We start from the raw sequence: 18,611 nt of genomic DNA, 5'->3' as shown, positions 1-18,611 counted from the left end.
AGGTTTTTGTTTTTTAGGCTCCCACACCATGCTTGTAGTTGCTATATTCATTCAATTTGTTTTCCTGTCTTGAACAACCAGTGGTCCACAAGTAGAGAACATGACAAATCCACAAATACCAGTCACATGCATGTTCTCCCGATCATCTTATCCCTCAATTAATATTTATCTCCCAAAATTTAATTTCCATATGCACACCACATTCAAAGCACCTGCCCTGAGTGTGCTTGTTTGCACCAACACGCACACACTTATTTATAACACCATCTTATATAGTGACCTTTTCAATGACACATTCCAACAAAGCCAAATTTGCTAGAATGGTGAATTCCAAGAGCAGAAAAATATTGCAGCGCCAGAGGAACAGAATTAGTTTTTCGGCTAACTTGCCTAAAGATGTTCGTGGGGCGATTGCTGATAGTATTTGTGTTGTGAAGTACTCAATCGATCCATTGTCAGATATAAGAGAATCCATAAGAGAGATGGTGAAAAATGTTGGTGTTAAAGACTGGAAGGAGATGGAGGAATTGGTGTATTGTTACATAGTTCTTAACTCAGAAGAGGTTCATAGTTTGATAGAAGAGGCTTTTCTCAGTTTATGCTCTACCCACCAGGGGATGAAAAATGCATAAACCAAGTAATCCTCTTCAATTTCTTTACTGTATGCTCCTCATTTTAGTTTTTTTTTTTTTTTTTTTTTTTTTTTTTTTGTGTTGGTTATTCATAGACAATGTAAACGAATGTTTACACAAGCAGTGTAATTTAACCTATTGTAAAATGTTATTATATGTGGAGTCCGGAGCCTAAAGAGTATAAAAATACACGGTATAAACCAAAAGGGGGTAGCCGAAAATATATATACCAAAACGGGTATAACGTGGACTGATCCACGTTATACCCCAACTTTTTTTTTCCAATGTCAGAATCACAACGAAAAAAAAATAATATTTTTTTGTATAGCGTGGATCAGTCCATGTTTTACAAATATATGTTATAAAACGTGGACTGATCCACGTTATACAAAATTATTTGTATAACGTAGATCAGTCCACGTTATACCATTAATGTATATTTTTCTCCCCAACGTTTTACAAAATAGTTTGAAGACGTTCGCTCTATTTAAATCATATTTTGTGTTTTTAATAAAAAAAATTTATTGATTTTTTTTTAATTTTTAAAGCATATAGTTAATTTCAGTGATTAACTGAAATAAATATTTTAACACATGCAATAATTAAATTTGTTTCAAAAAATTTAGTGTTTGACTGTAAGGTTATTTTAGTCAACTTCATATGTCGAGAAAATTAGTCAGCTTTATTTTCAAAAATTGAAACCGCAGAAGTGAAATTGACATTCACAGCTACATTACCCCAGGATTTTTACGTTGAAATCTATTGCATATCATCATCTTATAAGTAAATAAAACTGAAAATTTCAGGCCAATTTGGGGAAAAATTGAAATTGAATGGGATAAAAGGTGTTTTTTTAAAAATCGGCTTGCCAACCGGGGCTCTACTGTTGTCCGCATAGATCTCGAAAAAATACGCAAGTTCAAAAAAAAAAAAAAAAAAAAAACGCGTAAAATGGACGTCCGAGCAAGAAAGTTATGACCATCTAAAGTTTCGACCACTTTACAACTAGTTTTTCACCTTATATTTTAGAATTAGATTTATATTCAAAATAAAGTTGTGTCGATTAAAAAATAACACGCTTAAATCAAAATCTTAAAAAATAAAACACCCTAAAGTTTCTAAACAAAACTTACTTGGGCATCTTTTCAACCCACTAAAACGACGATCCAACGTTTACATATCCTGATGTATTGAGCTCACATTATAGTACATTTAAAAAAATATCAAGTTCTATACAAAATATTGACGTTTTGAGTCTTCGACACACGACTAATCGTTGGTGAAGTATGGAAAAAATACTAAGTGTTGGTTGCAAAGAAAAGATTTATTGATTTATTAATTATTGCATGTGTTAAAATATTTATTTCAGTTAATCACTGAAATTAACTATATGCTTTAAAAATTAAAAAAATCAATAAATTTTTTTTATTAAAAACACAGCCGAATATGATTTAAATAGAGGCAATGTCTTACAAACTATTTTGTAAAACGTTGGGGAGAAAAATATACATTAATGGTATAACGTGGACTGATCCACGTTATACAAATAATTTTGTATAACGTGGATCAGTCCACGTTATACAAAAAAAAAATATTTTTTTTTCGTTGTGATTCTGACATTGGAAAAAAAAAGTTGGGGTATAACGTGGATCAGTCCACGTTATACCCGTTTTGGTATATATATTTTTAGCTACCCCCTTTGGTTTATAACCTGTATTTTTATACCCTTTAGGCTCTGGACTTCCTCGTTTAACCTATTATATGTGCAGTTTATGTTATTTATTTGACTTTGACTCAATCTATTTCGACTTAAGTATCATTGGAGCAACGATAAAGCTGTCTTTATGTAACTTATAGATCGTGAGTTCGAGTCGTGAAACGTCACTACTTTGCAGAGGGTAGTTTTACACCACATCCTTTCACGCTGGTCTCCCCGACCATTCTAACGCGTGTTGTTTTAATACATAGATAATGATAGTTTAGGTAGGTAAATGGAACAACGAATAGTTGCCGCATGAAATTCGTGAAAAAGTGATAATTCAGGTGTGTTATTGATCGTCATCTCTAAAAATAATTGGTAGGAAAAATAATAATTAAATTTTTAATTAATTAATACTTATGTACCCCATTTAGTAATTTCATTTTTCCCCTTTTTATAATTATTTGGGCATGCAATCCATTTTGTTTAAGAAATGTATTGCTAGGATCGTGGATTGCTGCTAAAATCTATCTATGCTATTATAAAAAGTATGATATGTTGAAGATTCATAATCTTTAGACGTTCAGAATGATGAATTTAATTATTATTTGAAAATATATTCTTCTTTTTCACTCTTTATTAAAAATAGATTTTACATTAGAAAAAAATTACTATAATTTAATTATTTTCCATTAGAACTTTGAAAGTAACTAAAATTTGGGTGATTAAACTTTTTCCTTATTAGAAGTATATAGTATACTAGATCTATAAAAAAAAAAAAAAAGTGTAATAACAAATTAAAAATGTATTCACAGTAGGAAACTTTCTTAGACTTTGAGCTCCTTTTAGTTTTAGGATTCTTTTGGGTTGTCATTAAATTTTGTTCAATTAATTATTTATAAATATTTTAGGTAAAACTTTAATTCGACCACTTTCAATATAATTTCCACATCCACACCACAGTCAAATTAGCTGCCCTGAGTGTGCTTGTTTGCACCAACACACACATTTATAAAACCATCTTATATATTGTGACCATTTCAATGACACATTCCAACAATAACAACAACAACAACACACCCAGTGAAATCCAAAATCCTGGAGTGAGGGTCAAGTGTTCGCAGACCTGACCCCTACCTCGGAAGATAGGAGGCTATTTCCGAAAGACCAAATGACACATTCCAACAAAGCCAAAAATTGTTAGATTAATGGTGAATTACAAGAGCAAAAAGATGTTGCAGAGCCAGAGGAACAGAGTTAGTTTTTGGGCTAACTTGCCTGAAGATGTTCACGGAGGGATTGCCGATAGTATTTGTGTTGTGAAATACTCGATGGATCCATTGACAGACATAAGAGAATCCATAAAAGAGATGGTGAAAAATGTTGGTGTTAAAGACTAGAAGGAGATGGCGGAATTGGTGTATTGTTACATTGTTCTTAACTCTGAAGAGATTCATAGTTTGATAGAAGAGGCTTTTCTAAGTTTATAATCTTCTCTGTAACTAATACCCACTAGGTGATGAAAAATGCATAAACCGAGTCCTCCTTCCATTATTATTATATGCTTCTCATTTTAGCATTTTTATGTTGTTTATTCATAGACAAGGTAAACGAACATAATCAGTGCAATTTAACCTGCTGTAAAAGATCACCTTGACTTTTTTTCAGCAAACTAATTTCACTAATTATAATTAACTATTTTAAAATAACCTGATAATATAAAAACATGTAATGTCAGCATATGTTATGTCTATCAATTCCTCTGGAGGAAATAACTCCCATATCCACTTACTTTCAACTGAAGAATAGTACCTTATAAAGATCTTATATTTTTAATTACAGATATTCTGCATTATTTTCTAATGATCTCCTATAAAAAAGGATCATAGAACTAAGTTATACGAAGTTCTAATGAATCGTTCTTCATTTTTTCCCCACTATTTCTAATGAAGCCTTTGGGTCGTTAACGCCGTTGGTCAATGTGGTAGAAACACGTACAATGGGATCTTCACCAGGCTTTTTCTGTACACTTTACCATAGCCCATAGGCAAACTTACAAAAGGAATAACATTGAATATCCAAAGGCAAGCAAGAGGAAATCTCTTTAAAGGGGGCCATCCTGACATGCATTTACAAGATTATAAGTGATCGGAATTAGCCACTCTTACTTGTAACTGATCTGGAAGTGTAAATATTTTATTTTTACATTGTCAGTTTATAGAAGTGAAGACTTAAAAGAGGCCTACATCGCTTTTCTCTTTATTTTCTCATGAAACCTCCAGTAGAGTACTTACTTTGTTGTCTGTAATTTTGTCTTGATAAGTCTTTTCTTTAATTTGTTTTACTAGCAGATCTATGTTGGGGTGATCTAGAACAACGTTACGGGGATTTCAACGGTGTGTTAACTGTATTTTACGCGAAGGACTTATCCTGGGAGTATTAGTTGAAGTGTTGGTAGCTATGGTGGTCTGTGCTGTAACTGGCCTTTTTGCATTCATCCGCACCACTTATCACATTGAACTAATTCTATCTTATAGCTTTCTTGTTTTATCCTATCTCACTTGTACTGCCTTATGTTTTCCAATAATTACAATCTAATTGATGTTTTAATTAAATTCCTCTCTTCCCATATTTAACATTCACCTCATGAAATGTTGATAACTACATATGAATGGTGGTTTGTGTTGCAAAAGGCCTATTTGCATCATCTCCACCACCTATCCAATCTCACTTGTACTGCTTTTACATTCTCCATTCTTCAATAATAACTTCTTGATGGCTGTAATCTAAATCCACTAATCTCAAAGTCTTTTATGCTTTTGTAGTATTTATGATTTTTAAGTTTTTGTTCTTTCAGCTTTTGTCCACACTAACTAATAAGAATAGCAATAGGCGGGCAAAGGAGAGCAGGTGGGGCAACAAACTAGAGAAAATAATAGGTGAGAAAATAGTTTTATGCATAATTGACTCTTCTCAATAAAAAAGCCAAATCAAATTAACCACTATCTAATGGCTGTAAATTCAGGGGTCTCAACAGGTCCATGCAAAAATTTCAAATAAATAACCAATTTCAATACTGCTTTTCAGGGATACTAGTTTCTCGATATGTGCATTGCACGTATATACCACATCATATAGTACGTTATTTTATAATAATACCAATATAGCTTTGAGTAAATAGTTATACATAAAAATACTATACTTGCAGTGCAGGGCGACAAAAGGTTATATCATACAAATAGCTAAATATTACACTGCCAAGTATGGTCCACAAATGGAAAATGAGCATAGTTTGCTTGAGAAATATTATGATGCACTTCCTCCTAAGTGCTCAAACATCTTAAACATGAAAAATCATTACCAACATAATTTACATCAAGGTAAATGCATAACTGAAGATTAACTTTCCTAGATGCCTATTATTTAAGAAGAGTTTTTCTGTGTGAGAAACTGGGTCAAAGATGATCTATAGGCACTAATCAATATAATTGTGGGCCTTGCGAGTTCTCTTCCACTATACTATAAGGTTAGTGATACACTCTTTCAATACTTTGGGATCAATAACCTAAATCTCATAATGAAAATTTTCTTTGCATGTCAAGCTCTCTTTTAAATACGTTTTTGGAGGTGACATAAACCATGCAACCTTGCACAAAAACAATAGGCTGCTGAAGACCAAAGGAAACAAAAGGTATGCACTAAAAGGTAATGTGTGGGGATAAAGATTAAATTGCTAATTTCACTTTCCTGAAGATGTTGGACTTGCACATCAATTCAAAACAAAATTACGTTTGATACAAAAGTAAATCTGTAAGTAAAGAATAAAAAGATTTCAAATAAAAATTTGTTCTAAACAAAAACCAAAATTTGAAAAAGCTCGTTCTAATTAATAAACACCAAATTTTGTAAGCAAACGATTAACTCAATTACAATGGTAACTCCACTTATGAGTAAAACCTCCGAATATATGTGATTGAAGGAGCCAAATTTTCTTAAAAGAGACAATGTCGAACATCTTACGACAAAACAATCCATCACCCATGTACTCACAATAAATAATGAATTCTCCACCTCCACATACTTATACTGTTAGAGGAGCTACCATATATTTGGTGAGATTTCTCAAAACGTTGCGGGATTTAAACACTACTCTTGTCAAATTTTTTTTTTTTTTTAAAAAGGAAAAAACTGCAATAACCTCATGTTTATGTAAGACCTGACTCTAAATTACTTTATGATTTTGACAATATAACCATCATTTAACCTTTAACTTCTATTTAAAAGATGTGTTGCTTTGGAGACTAAAGTGTCGCTAAATTCTTCAGATTTAAGTATAACATGATGCAATACCGAGATAATGACAAGTAGGAAATTTTGACCAGCTACAAGTAGGAAATCATTCAGGGTATACAATTGATGAGATAACCGCATAAAATAGCAAAGATTAGTTTTCACGAAAATTAAACAACATAAATACAATCCACATAGGAAGAATATTAAGTTGCTGATTTGAAAAAGCATGTATTGTGTTATTTTAAATCAAAATTTTCACCCTATCCAAAAATATATGGTAGGCCTAGGGCTTTGAACAAAAATTCATGTTTACTAAATTACTTTACATGCTACACTAAGCAACACGTTATTATGATAGTCAGGGGTGGCTCTAAGGCTAAGCCGGTGAGGCCGTCGCCTTAGGCCCCCAACATTTGAAGGCCTCAAATTACTTATTATTATTATTATTATAATAATAATAATAATAATAAAATTGTTACAATATTTTTTTTTGTTATTTGATTAAGGTTATTTTATACCAATAAGTTCATAAATTATGATAATTTTAACACTCATTAATTACTATATTTGCTTCACCCTTCAATTTAAGTTTATCCTTTTTTATATACGAATTGAGTTATATGCATCGACAATATAATGAACTTTTTTAACAATCTTCTCTGAAATTGCATGACCACAAACGTATTCATGCACCGGTTCTTTTTAGTGTAAGGTTATTTACAATTTATTTTAGATATTCACCGATGAGTGCTACTTAACAGAATGAACTACAATTATCGTTTAAATTGATCAGAGGTGTAAATATTTTTGACACTGTCAATGCTCAAAACACAAACTATTACATTGTGTACATTCATTTCTCTTTCTTGTTTGTGATGATAGCAATTTTCACTTGGAGTTCTGGACCCCCCCCCCCCCCTTTTTTTTTTTAAATTCGCTATTTTTTGTCCTAAATGATTAATTTGTTATTTAGAAAATTATTTTATTATTAGTGGACAAATTTTATAAAATAAATTTAAAGGCCTTTGAATATAAACTCGTCTTAGGCCACGAGATCCCTTGAGCCGCCCCTGATGATAGTAGTTTTAAAGTATTGTCACTTGAATCAGATGTAAATATATTTAAATTGAGAAATCATACTCACTGTTTACTATAATGAAAATTTATCTAACAAATAGAGAGGAGATAACTACACAAGAGAGAAAAAGTGAAAAGATAACTATTTAAAATGGGAAAGAAAATAGTGATTCACAACAGATAGCTCAGACACAATGCATTTAACAGTGTAACTAATGAGCAAATATATAAAAGAATATTGAAATTAATAGGGTACCTTGAAGGCGTGAATAACTTCACGAACTCTTGCTCGACTCTTGGCCAAAATGAAATTCAATAATCAATATTGGGGAAGAGCCATTAATTAAGAACATTTGTTAAAAATCCAAGAGAATTACTTGTTGAGTTGAAACAAAGAAGCGGTAACATTTGCTCAACCAAACAATATGATGTACCTGTTGGGAAAAGAACTGTACGATATACTTGTTGGCGATAATTAAAGAACAAGTTTTTAAGTGTTAGGTTTTATTTTTTATTAAATAAAAATAGGTATTTGTTTAGATCAATACTAAGGGTATTATAGTAATTTAACTTTTTAGTTTTTGATTTCCTATTTTTAATATAGTATAGATATAGATATAGATTGATCATAACAGCACATAAAACGCTGATCTTATCTGAACAGAACAGAGCAAAGGAAGAGGAAACTCATATTCTTCTCAACTCTATTTTCTTGATTCAATGAAATAAAGTATAGTTACTTCTACTTCTTCAGTTCCTATTGAAATTTCAACAAGAGTGTCACTACCCTGAACTTAATTAATTCCAGACACCATTTACATCCTTATAAAATATACCATTTGGAATACTGGAACATGCAGTCTCACTGTCTCAGTGAATAAATTATAATTAAGCAGCACACAGCAAATAGTGAAAATTAAATAGCCAATCTTTTGCTATAAACAGTACACATCAAATGGTTAAAACATATATCCTTAAAAATATAACTGATGGGATTGGAAAAAAGTTTAGTTCCCTTCAGGCTATGTGCCTCAAGTAAATCAGTAGCTTGTATTATATTAACTATGCATGATCTTAAACCACTATTCTGATAATGTCACCACTAGAATTCGATACAAATTTCAAGTTCTTGAGCATCGTCCAATATTTTGTTATCATTGGGCTGATTCCAGTACCAATAACTGACCAAACAGCAGATGACAAAATTAAGGGAGGCAGGAAATAATAACATTTCATAATAGTTGTCTAGACGACTTGTGTTTAAGTTGTCGCTAAACCAGGACCTGAAAATGAGGATGCAGATTGCACTAACGAATTTGCCAATACCAAGGGGTAGTTCGTTGAGTTCTGGGCCATAATCCTTCATTGACTCACAAACTTGAGATTCAAAGAAATGTTGAAGTCCACTGGTAGCAAATCCATCCATAAGGCCAAGAAAGAAGAACTGAGGAGTTAGCCAAGCAACACTAATGTGGTCAACGTAAGTATCTACCCTGTTATCAATCCTTCGTAACTCAAGATTAGAAAGCCTGTAAACTTCGATCCTCCAAGCAGTAAGACAACATAATACAGAACATAACATTCCAAAGCATATTCTGTTCAGCAAAGGACGACGTCGTTGGTTTGCATTTTTGTAGAGATATTGATATATCATGGATATACTGAAACTTGTGAAGCCCTTGAGGATAACAAAAATTACTATTGGGAAATGGGATCTCTTTCCAATTTCGCCATCCATTTGTTCAGCTTGTTCAATAAAGAAGGTGCTCCCTGTTGCTTCAACAAGACTGTACACGATAAAGGTTAGCCACATCGGGAGCATTTTTAGCAAGTTTTTCACATTCCTCACCTTTGCGACCTCGAAAAGCCTGCCAGCAATTTGTTGCTCCATCAATCCTGGACAAGGCGGCGACGACTCCAAAGTGGCGGCCTTGTCTAACCATCTGCAATGTAGATACAAACGCCTCAAGTGAAAGTACGCGGTCAACTATCTACGTTAGTCTAGGGTGGTTGATATGACTAAAGTCATTTTTTCAGGAAAATCTACAAGTCATTTTCTGGTGTTTGGTTACTAGACATGTGTTCCATCAAAGGGACTCACATATGGGCCAACTTCATTTTCCTTTACAACAATCTTAACTTTCAACTTCATAGTAATTACTACTTGTTTCAACTGATATTTAAAGATTACTACTATTCAGCTTTAATACTAGTCAAAACTATAATTAAAACACTCTAATGTGCATGCTAATATACTAGTATTATTTTTGAACTTTAACTAATATTACAGGCAGATGCTTGAATTATTATATAGCTCTTGAGAGAAGTGGTAGATGATGAGGTAGTGTGCGTTTATATATACATTACCTGAGGACTGCAACGTGAGGAAAAAGCTCTGCGTCTTTAGTGTCATTCTTAAACAACTCATTAGGAGAAACTGGGTAATTGAGATGTCTCTTCAATAATGCCGCTTTAACAACCATTATAACGCAACGAAGGGGGCTATTAGGAGATGGCTCCTCGTACACATAATATGGCATGCCTAACAAGAACCAAAATGACCCCACCACCATTGCAATGCAAGATATCATTGAGAGCACTTCCCACTCACCAGTTGACATGGTGCCCATAATTATACCTAAAATCCAGCAAAATCCCCACCAGTATCTTGCACGGTCTTTTACAAGTTCTTGATCCTGTTCGAGGTTTAGTCTCCTTAGTTGATCAGCAAGAAATGCTTTCAAAGGAACATCTCGCGCAGCTTTACCTACAGTTAACAGCACCACTGCCCCAATCAACATGCCAACACTTGGGTGGCTGGCCTCATACCATAGCATCCCCAGTCCCTGCGCATGCAGAAAGTATTCATGATTAGTGCCTAGATCAATGAAGTTTAGTTTAGTTTACCCTCTATTTCTAATCCCAATGAAGTTTAGTTGAGGTCATGCAAAAAATATTACTCCGTGTTAGCCTTTATTTTTTTGTTCAAAAAGAGTGTCCACTTAACAAATCAAGAAAAAATAAAAATTACTTTTCTAGATTTGCCCTTATTAAGTATTAAGTGACAAAATGTTAATACCAATTTAATTAGGGACATTTTAGTCAAATTATCACTTTTTACCTAGGAGTTATTAATATTTTCTTAAGGGGTGTGTAAATAGTTTAGCGGACATTCTTTTTGAACCGGAGAGAGTATTATTATTCTTCTCAGGGGTGACTCAATAGAAATGGAGTTCTAAATCGAAACTTTAATTAGAGGCCTAAAACCTAAACAAACTTCATATATGTTTTATTTGAAATCTATTTTTCTAAATTTTTGAGATGCAAATTATTACTTAATAATATTTTATAATCGATTGAATAATTTTGTTTTTTAAAAGTAAGATTTTATCAATTTCAATGTTGAAAAAATTCTTCCACTGAGGCAATCATTATAAGAACTATTAACATAATTCTATTAGCAATAAGTTGACAAATTTTAGATAAAAATAATAGAGTTAGAATGATAGAATCTGATTCAAGAAGTTGATAATTGGTATATCCCACTTTAATATGCTTGCTGGAATGCTTGAAAACCTAAGAAGAAACAAAAAGAGAATTTGCAATTCGATCACTTTTTTCAACACTTTTTTTTTTTAGCTTCTGGTTTTGTATCAGTTTGCAGATGAAGAAGAAGAAGATGGGTTAAGTTCACTTTGTTCAACACTTTATGATTATTGACTCTTATTTTTGACAGAGTATTACTCTAACTTATCAGAGATGTGAAGAAAGAGAGTCCAAAAGAAATTAAAGAGAATAAAATAATGTAAAAGTTGCCAGCGGACAGAATATAAGTAGGCAAAACAACATTTTCTTGATTTCTTCTACTCGAAAAAGGTAAGGAGAATATAGTACTTTCTACCATAAATAATCATTTTCTTTAAGAAAAAAATTAAAACATAAATTTAAACTTGGTAAAATTTGGCCAATGGCTAGAGCCGGCCCTGACTTTTGTAATATAAAAGTTGTTTGATTGGACACGGAGTTTAAGAAGAAATATTACTCTACTTTCTAATATCAAGCTGTTTGACTGGGACGAAGTTTAAGAAAAAAAGGATGAGCTTTGAAACTTGTGTTCCAAAATAAGCCACAGATATTTGCTTAGAGGGTGTGTGTCTTGCCACAGGTAATTTTGACCGACAACACCTAGTTACCAATCTCTTACATACCAATTATCATCTTAGAGGGTGTTTAAATTAACTTTTTAAAAATAACTTATAAGTTAAAATCTCACAAGTTAGAAGTTGGAAATACTAACTTTTTGGCTTTTGCTTATTTTTGTATTTTTTGACCTAAAAGTAAGTGTTTAAAACACTTTTTACCTTTTCCAAACACTACAAAAAATAGAGCTTAAAGCCAAAAAAACACTTAAAACAAGTCAATCCAAACACCCTCTTAATTTTAGATTTTTGTTTTCATCAATCCGCAAGCACCACACTCTTCACTTTTTACTGGGTATGTTGTTATTGTTGCGTTATTATTCAAATTTTTGAAACTACACCTCCTAATATTAGAAAGAATAAGTCATTAACAAACTCGGCATAGAATGAGTAATGTTATTAAAATAGAATTTCATTGTGAGTGAGGTTAGAGACTTATATTTCTCCGACCCTCCAAAGACGGATAAGAATTCTAGGACTACTAGATGGAGCTAGCCGGAAATTGGAATTTTGACCCAATTTTAATTGGATTGGCATTTATTAGATTAAAAATTAAAAAATATGTAAAAAATGAATAAAAACTATCATCAGAAGGTTGAATTTCTGGCATTGTGGCAGTCTTCATCCAACTTTTTTTTAATCAAAGATATTGAGATATACAGTCAAATCTGTCTATAACTGCGTCATTTGTTTCAATACTTTTTGATTGCTATAGCGAAATGCTGCTATGAAAAATATATAATATAACATAACATGAAAGATCGATTTCACCAACATGATTGTTATAATGAAATTTTGTTATATAGGATGGTTATTATATATAGAGATCTAGGTTTGAATGCAGGTAGTTGGCCAATCTACTAAGTATTAATTTACGCAAAGAAATATTGAACACTAGGAAATCCCCAACTGAATTTGACAAAATATACATGGTTTCGGTGCCTGTGGTACAAAATGCCGAGAACATCAACAATTCTATATATTAATCTGACGACGTAAAAAATTTATACACAATCAGTGGAATCATGCTTTCATATTTTGATTTCAAATCAGCGTTTGTTTATGTAATTTGCACAAATTTCAACTTCAACTTTATGTCATAATTTCAAATCATAATTTCAAATCCCAAATTCTCCAAAATGTAGGATTTGAGATTCCAAATCATGATTTCATTTTTTATTTTATTTTTAAATGTAAAGCACTAAAGCTTGATCCATAAGTTTGTATTCTATAAACAAAGATCATGCGTTTATTAATATATTTTTTAAATGTAAGACTTGACTAAAAGTAACAATGTTTGGTTCGTCTTCTCGGTCATTTGATCAGAAATGCATGCTTGACGTGAAGGAATTGTCCGTACCATGTTGGAGAATTATATTAAAGAGTAATTACACTACAACTCATGTTCAATTTTCCATTTTATTGAACTAAAGTTCGATCAATAGATGTTATATTTTATAGAATTACCTTCTAGTAGCATATTAACTTTGTTATGAAATAAACAACTTCATTTGGTAAGATTGTATAAGAATTGGGGAAGTTTTGATAGCTTTGACAACTTGTGAGGTTTTCATGTTTGTGATAAAATTCCAACTTAGGAAATCCAAACTGCATGTCCAAACAAAAACAACTTCAAAGCAACCTAATTTCAAATCATGTCCAAATGGGGCCTTAGTAAGCTTTTGGCTATGCGATTTGGAAACCTGATTTCAAATCAGCGTTTATTTATGAAATCTGCACAAAATTTCAATTTCAAATCCCAAATTCTCCATAAAGTAGGATTTGGAATTCCAAACTGTGATTTCAAATTTTTTGAAATGTAAAATTTACCCATACTCCTTGTTCCTTTTATAAGTAAATGCTTGTAATTACATGTTATTGCCAACTTTTAGATACTGATAATTTTACCAATATCCACTGGTCCAATAAATCAACAATAATAGTAATTAGTTGTTCTTTAATATAATCCTCCCACATGGTGCGGACAATCTCTTCACGTCGAGCATCAGTCGTTTGTCGCAAAATTCAAAATTATGAGTCTTTGTTTGCAATGTGTGTGTGTGTATATAAAGTTTCAAATTTAAAAAAAATTGAAATCACAAACTTGGAATTATAGTTCTACCTTTTAGGTGAATTTGAGATTTGAAATTTAAATTTTAAATTAAAGTTAAAGTTGTGATTAAATGTCATAACCTAAACTCAAATTTCAAATAAAAACTTCAAACTTGAAATCCAAAATGTATGGCCAAACAGGCCATTAAACTCATTTATCTTTTCTATGGATATTCTCTGAGGAAACTCACCTAGAACTCTAACCAAAAGAACTGGAACGCCATTAAATTTTCCCAAAAGCGGGCCCAAGCTAATACATCCTATTTGGGGGACGGACTTAATTCTTTTTTTTTGCGCCGATTGTCCTTTGCGGTGCTCTTTAATTTTTGCCCTTCAAATCGGTGGTCTTTAAGTTTTGCACCTCGCCTAACACCCCGAGATTGTGAGTTCGAACCCCAGCGCAATGTAGTAAAAAAAAAAAAAGTCGCAAGACAGAATTTCACTAGAAAGATTTGCAAAATTCTGCCTGGGCCGCCTGAAGGCAGAATTTCTGCCTGAAGGGCAAAATTTAAAGATCCCCATTTTGAGGGGTAAAAATTAAAGACCACCCCAGCGAAGGGCAATCCTGCAAATTGCCCGACTTAATTTGTTTGCTGGACTATATAGGAAAATTGCACCACTAAGAAAACTTCAACTCTGTTGCTGGAAAAAAAGAAAATCAATTTTAATAAATGGAAGAGATTGTTCTCAATAACATCACTGAAAATACGGATAGCAATACTATATACTAATAATCTTATTATTCAGTTTGCAAATAATTTTATTATTAAGAATTATTAATGTCGTAGAAAATTTATAGGGAAATACCCTGGTTTTCCTCTACTAAACTCAAAGCAAAAAGTCACTACTACTTATCAATTTTCGCTTGAAATATTAACAATAAACTAAGAGGACGAAGAACACAATTCCTGCAAGGAGAACTCCCCGAATTAAATTAAGGATTAATTACACTAAACATATTCTTTGTTACTGGTTAATATGATCAAAGGGACAACAAAGTACATGCTTATCTTAAGGAGTGTATTCAACAAATAAGGCACTTGACTCAAGGGAGGACAATTTTGTAGCAGAGACCCTTGGCTAATAATGGAGTTATGACAAGAGGTTTCTCACACAAGCAATAACATTATCCGGGACTATAGGGATCATTTGGTATGTTGGACAAGCATATATAGTTTTGGGATAAAATTTAGTAATGTCTATTCCTTGTTTGATTACTAATCCTGAAATAAGTTATTCCTGCCAAATGGTAGAGTAATAGTACCGGGATTAGTTGTCCCCAGATAAAACAATGAATATGACAAAAAATATTTTTGTGATCCCTCAAACCCTTTTTCTACTAAAGGTGGAGGGTATTTTTTTAAAACAAACAGTTTTTTCCTTAAAAATTATGCAATGCGTATTATTTTTAATAGAAGAAAAATAGTATATCAATTGTAAGTGAAAAATGACCAGCATGCATATCAATAACTAGTCAATATTACTAAAACAAATAATTGAAATTGAAAATACAACCTAAATTTAAAATACAAAAAAAAAAAAAAAAAAAATGTTGAACATAATACTCTTATGTCAAACTCTAACATTACATAAGTAAGTTCCAACATAACATAAGCAAATATAATTCAAAAGAAAGGGAAAATATAAGTCTTTAACCTCACTTACAATGAAATTTTACTTTAATAACATTACTCATTCTATGCCGAGTTTGTTAATGACTCATTCTTTCTAATATTAGGAGGTGTAGTTTCAAAAATTATAATAATAACGCAACAACAACAACATACCCAGTAAAATCCCACATAGTGGGGTCTGAGGAGGGTAGAGTGTGCGCAGACCATACCCCTACATTGGGAGGTAGGGAGGCTGGTTCCGGTAGACCGTCAGCACAAGGACAAACAGTTCAAAGCAATATAAAAGATGTGAAAAAAATACTGTAAAAAACATTAAAAAATTAGAATAATAACGAAGTTATGCTAAATGAATAAAATAAAATAAAATGAAAGCAATTACATGGAATCACAAGAAGCAAAGGTTGGGCATGAGAAGAAAGAAAATGAAAGATAAATAGTGTAAAACAAAAAATATATTTTTAAAATAAAAATAATTTATAAAGTAAAAATAACAAATAAATAAAAATAATAGAAATTAAAATAAAAACAAAAAAGAAATGAAACTAAAAAGTAACCTTCTTAATTACACCCTATTCCCACCTAACCATGTAATTACTTGGTCAAACAAATAGGTCAAACTGTGTAATTACACCCAAATCTAGTGCCCATGTGTCGTTCCAAACATGCTCATAAAGTACTAAAATAAACCGGAGGAAGAACCAGTGGAGTAGATCCAAACCTTAAACATAATTAACATTTATGATTTTGGAACTTGCAATTTTTTTGTAATTGTTTATTTTATAATGCAGTAATGCATCTTTAGAACTAAACATTATTTATATTGTTTTTCAAAAGTTTGTTCTCATTAATACAGAGTACACACAACCACATAAACTAATATATATATATATATATATATATATATATACATTGGGCGATTTTAGGTGCTAAAATTGGGACACGTGAACACACGGTCGCTCCGTAAAACTAGATATTTTATGTATATATTTTTTAAAATTGGTATAATATTATCTGCTAGGATCCATATACAAAAAGCTAAATGGTGCTCTTGGTTGAAGGTTGAGTAATTTACCTAGAGGTCTATGAATCAAGTCTCACTTAATATATTTTTTTCTTTTTCTTTTTTTAATGGTGAACATGTTCCAGAAATCCTAGATACGCTCTGCATATACACACACAAACTAGTATATATATATTGCACATCTGAGCTTACTTGCAAATCAAGTCTTAAAGAAGCTAATAAGGTATAACTGCTACTTCTTCAACTATAAGTGCTAGAAGTTGTACATTTCAACCGAGTTGGACAGGGCATTAGCTTTACATTTCAACAGAACTACTCTAGTTCAGTTCTGCCAAGGCCTTTGGCCTCCAAAATTTAATAGGAAGTATCTCTAACTTCCATAGCTTTTTGCATGAGGTCAGGGCTATATATGCTCCCACCTTTTTTGCTCTCCTACGTTCCCTTGTAATTTTAAGAGGTATGGTTTATGTCTCTCTCAATGTAATCTTTCTTTTTCATAATATACAAGGTAGGGATCAAGGTCAAACCCCCAACTATCACGGGAGTTATATAATCTTTCTCTTTCAATAATATACATGGTAGGGGTCCAAACTAAACTCCAAACCACCACGGGAAGTGAAAGCCTGGGTGGATGAATTATATAGAAAAAGTGCTTGATTATTGATCAACCTAACTTGGAAAAAAATGAAATTCCTCAACATTGAAGACACAACAAGTAAATAAAAATGTACTCCCTCTAACAACCTAAGCTTTTAGATAAGATGATCACATGCTTCAACATGGTATCCGAGAAAGCACAAGTCCTGATTCGAGTCTCACCGCCACCCACTAAAAAAAAGAAATTCTGTTGTTGTTTGGCTCATAAAAAAGAAAGAAGCCCTCACGTGAGGGGATGTGCACTTCAACGCTCACATATTAGACACAGAACACTTTCATAATAAGCAACAATTCAAGTAATACAAAAGCAACAAAATATTAATTAATCGAAACCCTAGTATGGTAGTATCTCTACTAACAATTTCCAAATGTGAAATAGGTTAATATCATGTTCATTGATTATCTTTGTAAATTATGGTTAAAACAGTTACTGTGTAATAAGTGTACTAGTGTAGTATCGAGTGTTACAGTATGTGACCATTTTTTTTAAAAAAATATATATAATCACCCATTCGAGCTTGGGTGAGCTTTATCCCATCGTAGTAAATAGGGAGGGGGGCTAGAGCTAGCCTAACCTCCATTATAAAGGAAGGATGAAGAGTCATCCTTGTACATATAGGTGTGTGTGACCATCTTAACTAAAAACTTAAACGGTTAAAAAGAGCATACTTTTAATTGTATATTAATTATATCTTCAACACAGAGTACTACTTTTGTTTTCCTTTTGTGGTTGGGTATGCCTATTCTTCATTAGTAAAGTGTTATATCTCCTCCTCCAATATGCATACAGAATTGACTTACACAATATCAAGATTTGCCTAAACCATGCAATGGCCGGTGCATTACTTTTTACTTTTTTTTTTTTTTTTTTTTTAAAAGAAAAGAATATATAATGAAAAGAAAGAGGACTAACCGAAACAAAAGCTGCCTCGCAGAAGAGAATCACTTTAAAGCAACCACAGAAGGATTCAGAGATTTGTGAAAATAGGATAACGAGAACGGAAGAGAATCCTTCATGCACATTCACTACTTGAGCTGCCTTTGGTAGTATCATTGCCCAGTCGCCTGTGAGATGAGTTATCAAATAAGCTAGCACCCCATATTCTACTAATCCATGCACGAGGACCAGTCCTATATATTTTCATTCAGAGCATTAGGGAAAAACAATAAACTGAAGAACATCAGCAGCAGCTATATATATATATATGGAAGAAATGAAAGATGATTATTAGTGAGCCAGAGAAGTGAAAAAAGAAAGAAAATAAGAACTAGAAAATGGGTTCCCCC

General features: G+C 32.2%; 1 protein-coding gene across 1 annotated transcript; it reads right to left on the bottom strand.

Moving 5' to 3' along the window:
• Positions 1-8,803: 8,803 nt before the first annotated feature.
• Positions 8,804-18,378, bottom strand: LOC132053991 (protein NRT1/ PTR FAMILY 5.6-like). Its single transcript, XM_059446079.1, has 3 exons — positions 18,238-18,378; positions 10,069-10,547; positions 8,804-9,644 (listed from the first exon to the last, which is right to left on the bottom strand). The coding sequence occupies exons 1-3, from the start codon at positions 18,376-18,378 to the stop codon at positions 8,804-8,806; spliced, it is 1,461 nt and encodes a 486-aa protein (XP_059302062.1).
• Positions 18,379-18,611: the final 233 nt, after the last annotated feature.

Source organism: Lycium ferocissimum, chromosome 4, assembly GCF_029784015.1.
Source record: "Lycium ferocissimum isolate CSIRO_LF1 chromosome 4, AGI_CSIRO_Lferr_CH_V1, whole genome shotgun sequence".
NCBI lineage: Eukaryota > Viridiplantae > Streptophyta > Magnoliopsida > Solanales > Solanaceae > Lycium > Lycium ferocissimum.
The sequence above is the reverse complement of the archived record's forward strand: the minus strand, read 5'-3'. Positions and strand labels throughout refer to the sequence as shown.

Bases quoted from the DNA above. Each gene is read 5' to 3' on its own strand.
- LOC132053991 (XM_059446079.1), bottom strand. From the start codon at position 18,378: ATGATACTACCAAAGGCAGCTCAAGTAGTGAATGTGCATGAAGGATTC. The intron at 10,548-18,237 runs GTTAGTCCTCTT...CTGCATGCGCAG, and splicing joins GCGAGGCAGCTTTTGTTTCG to GGACTGGGGATGCTATGGTA. The intron at 9,645-10,068 runs GTAATGTATATA...TCTACATTGCAG, and splicing joins CCTCACGTTGCAGTCCTCAG to ATGGTTAGACAAGGCCGCCA.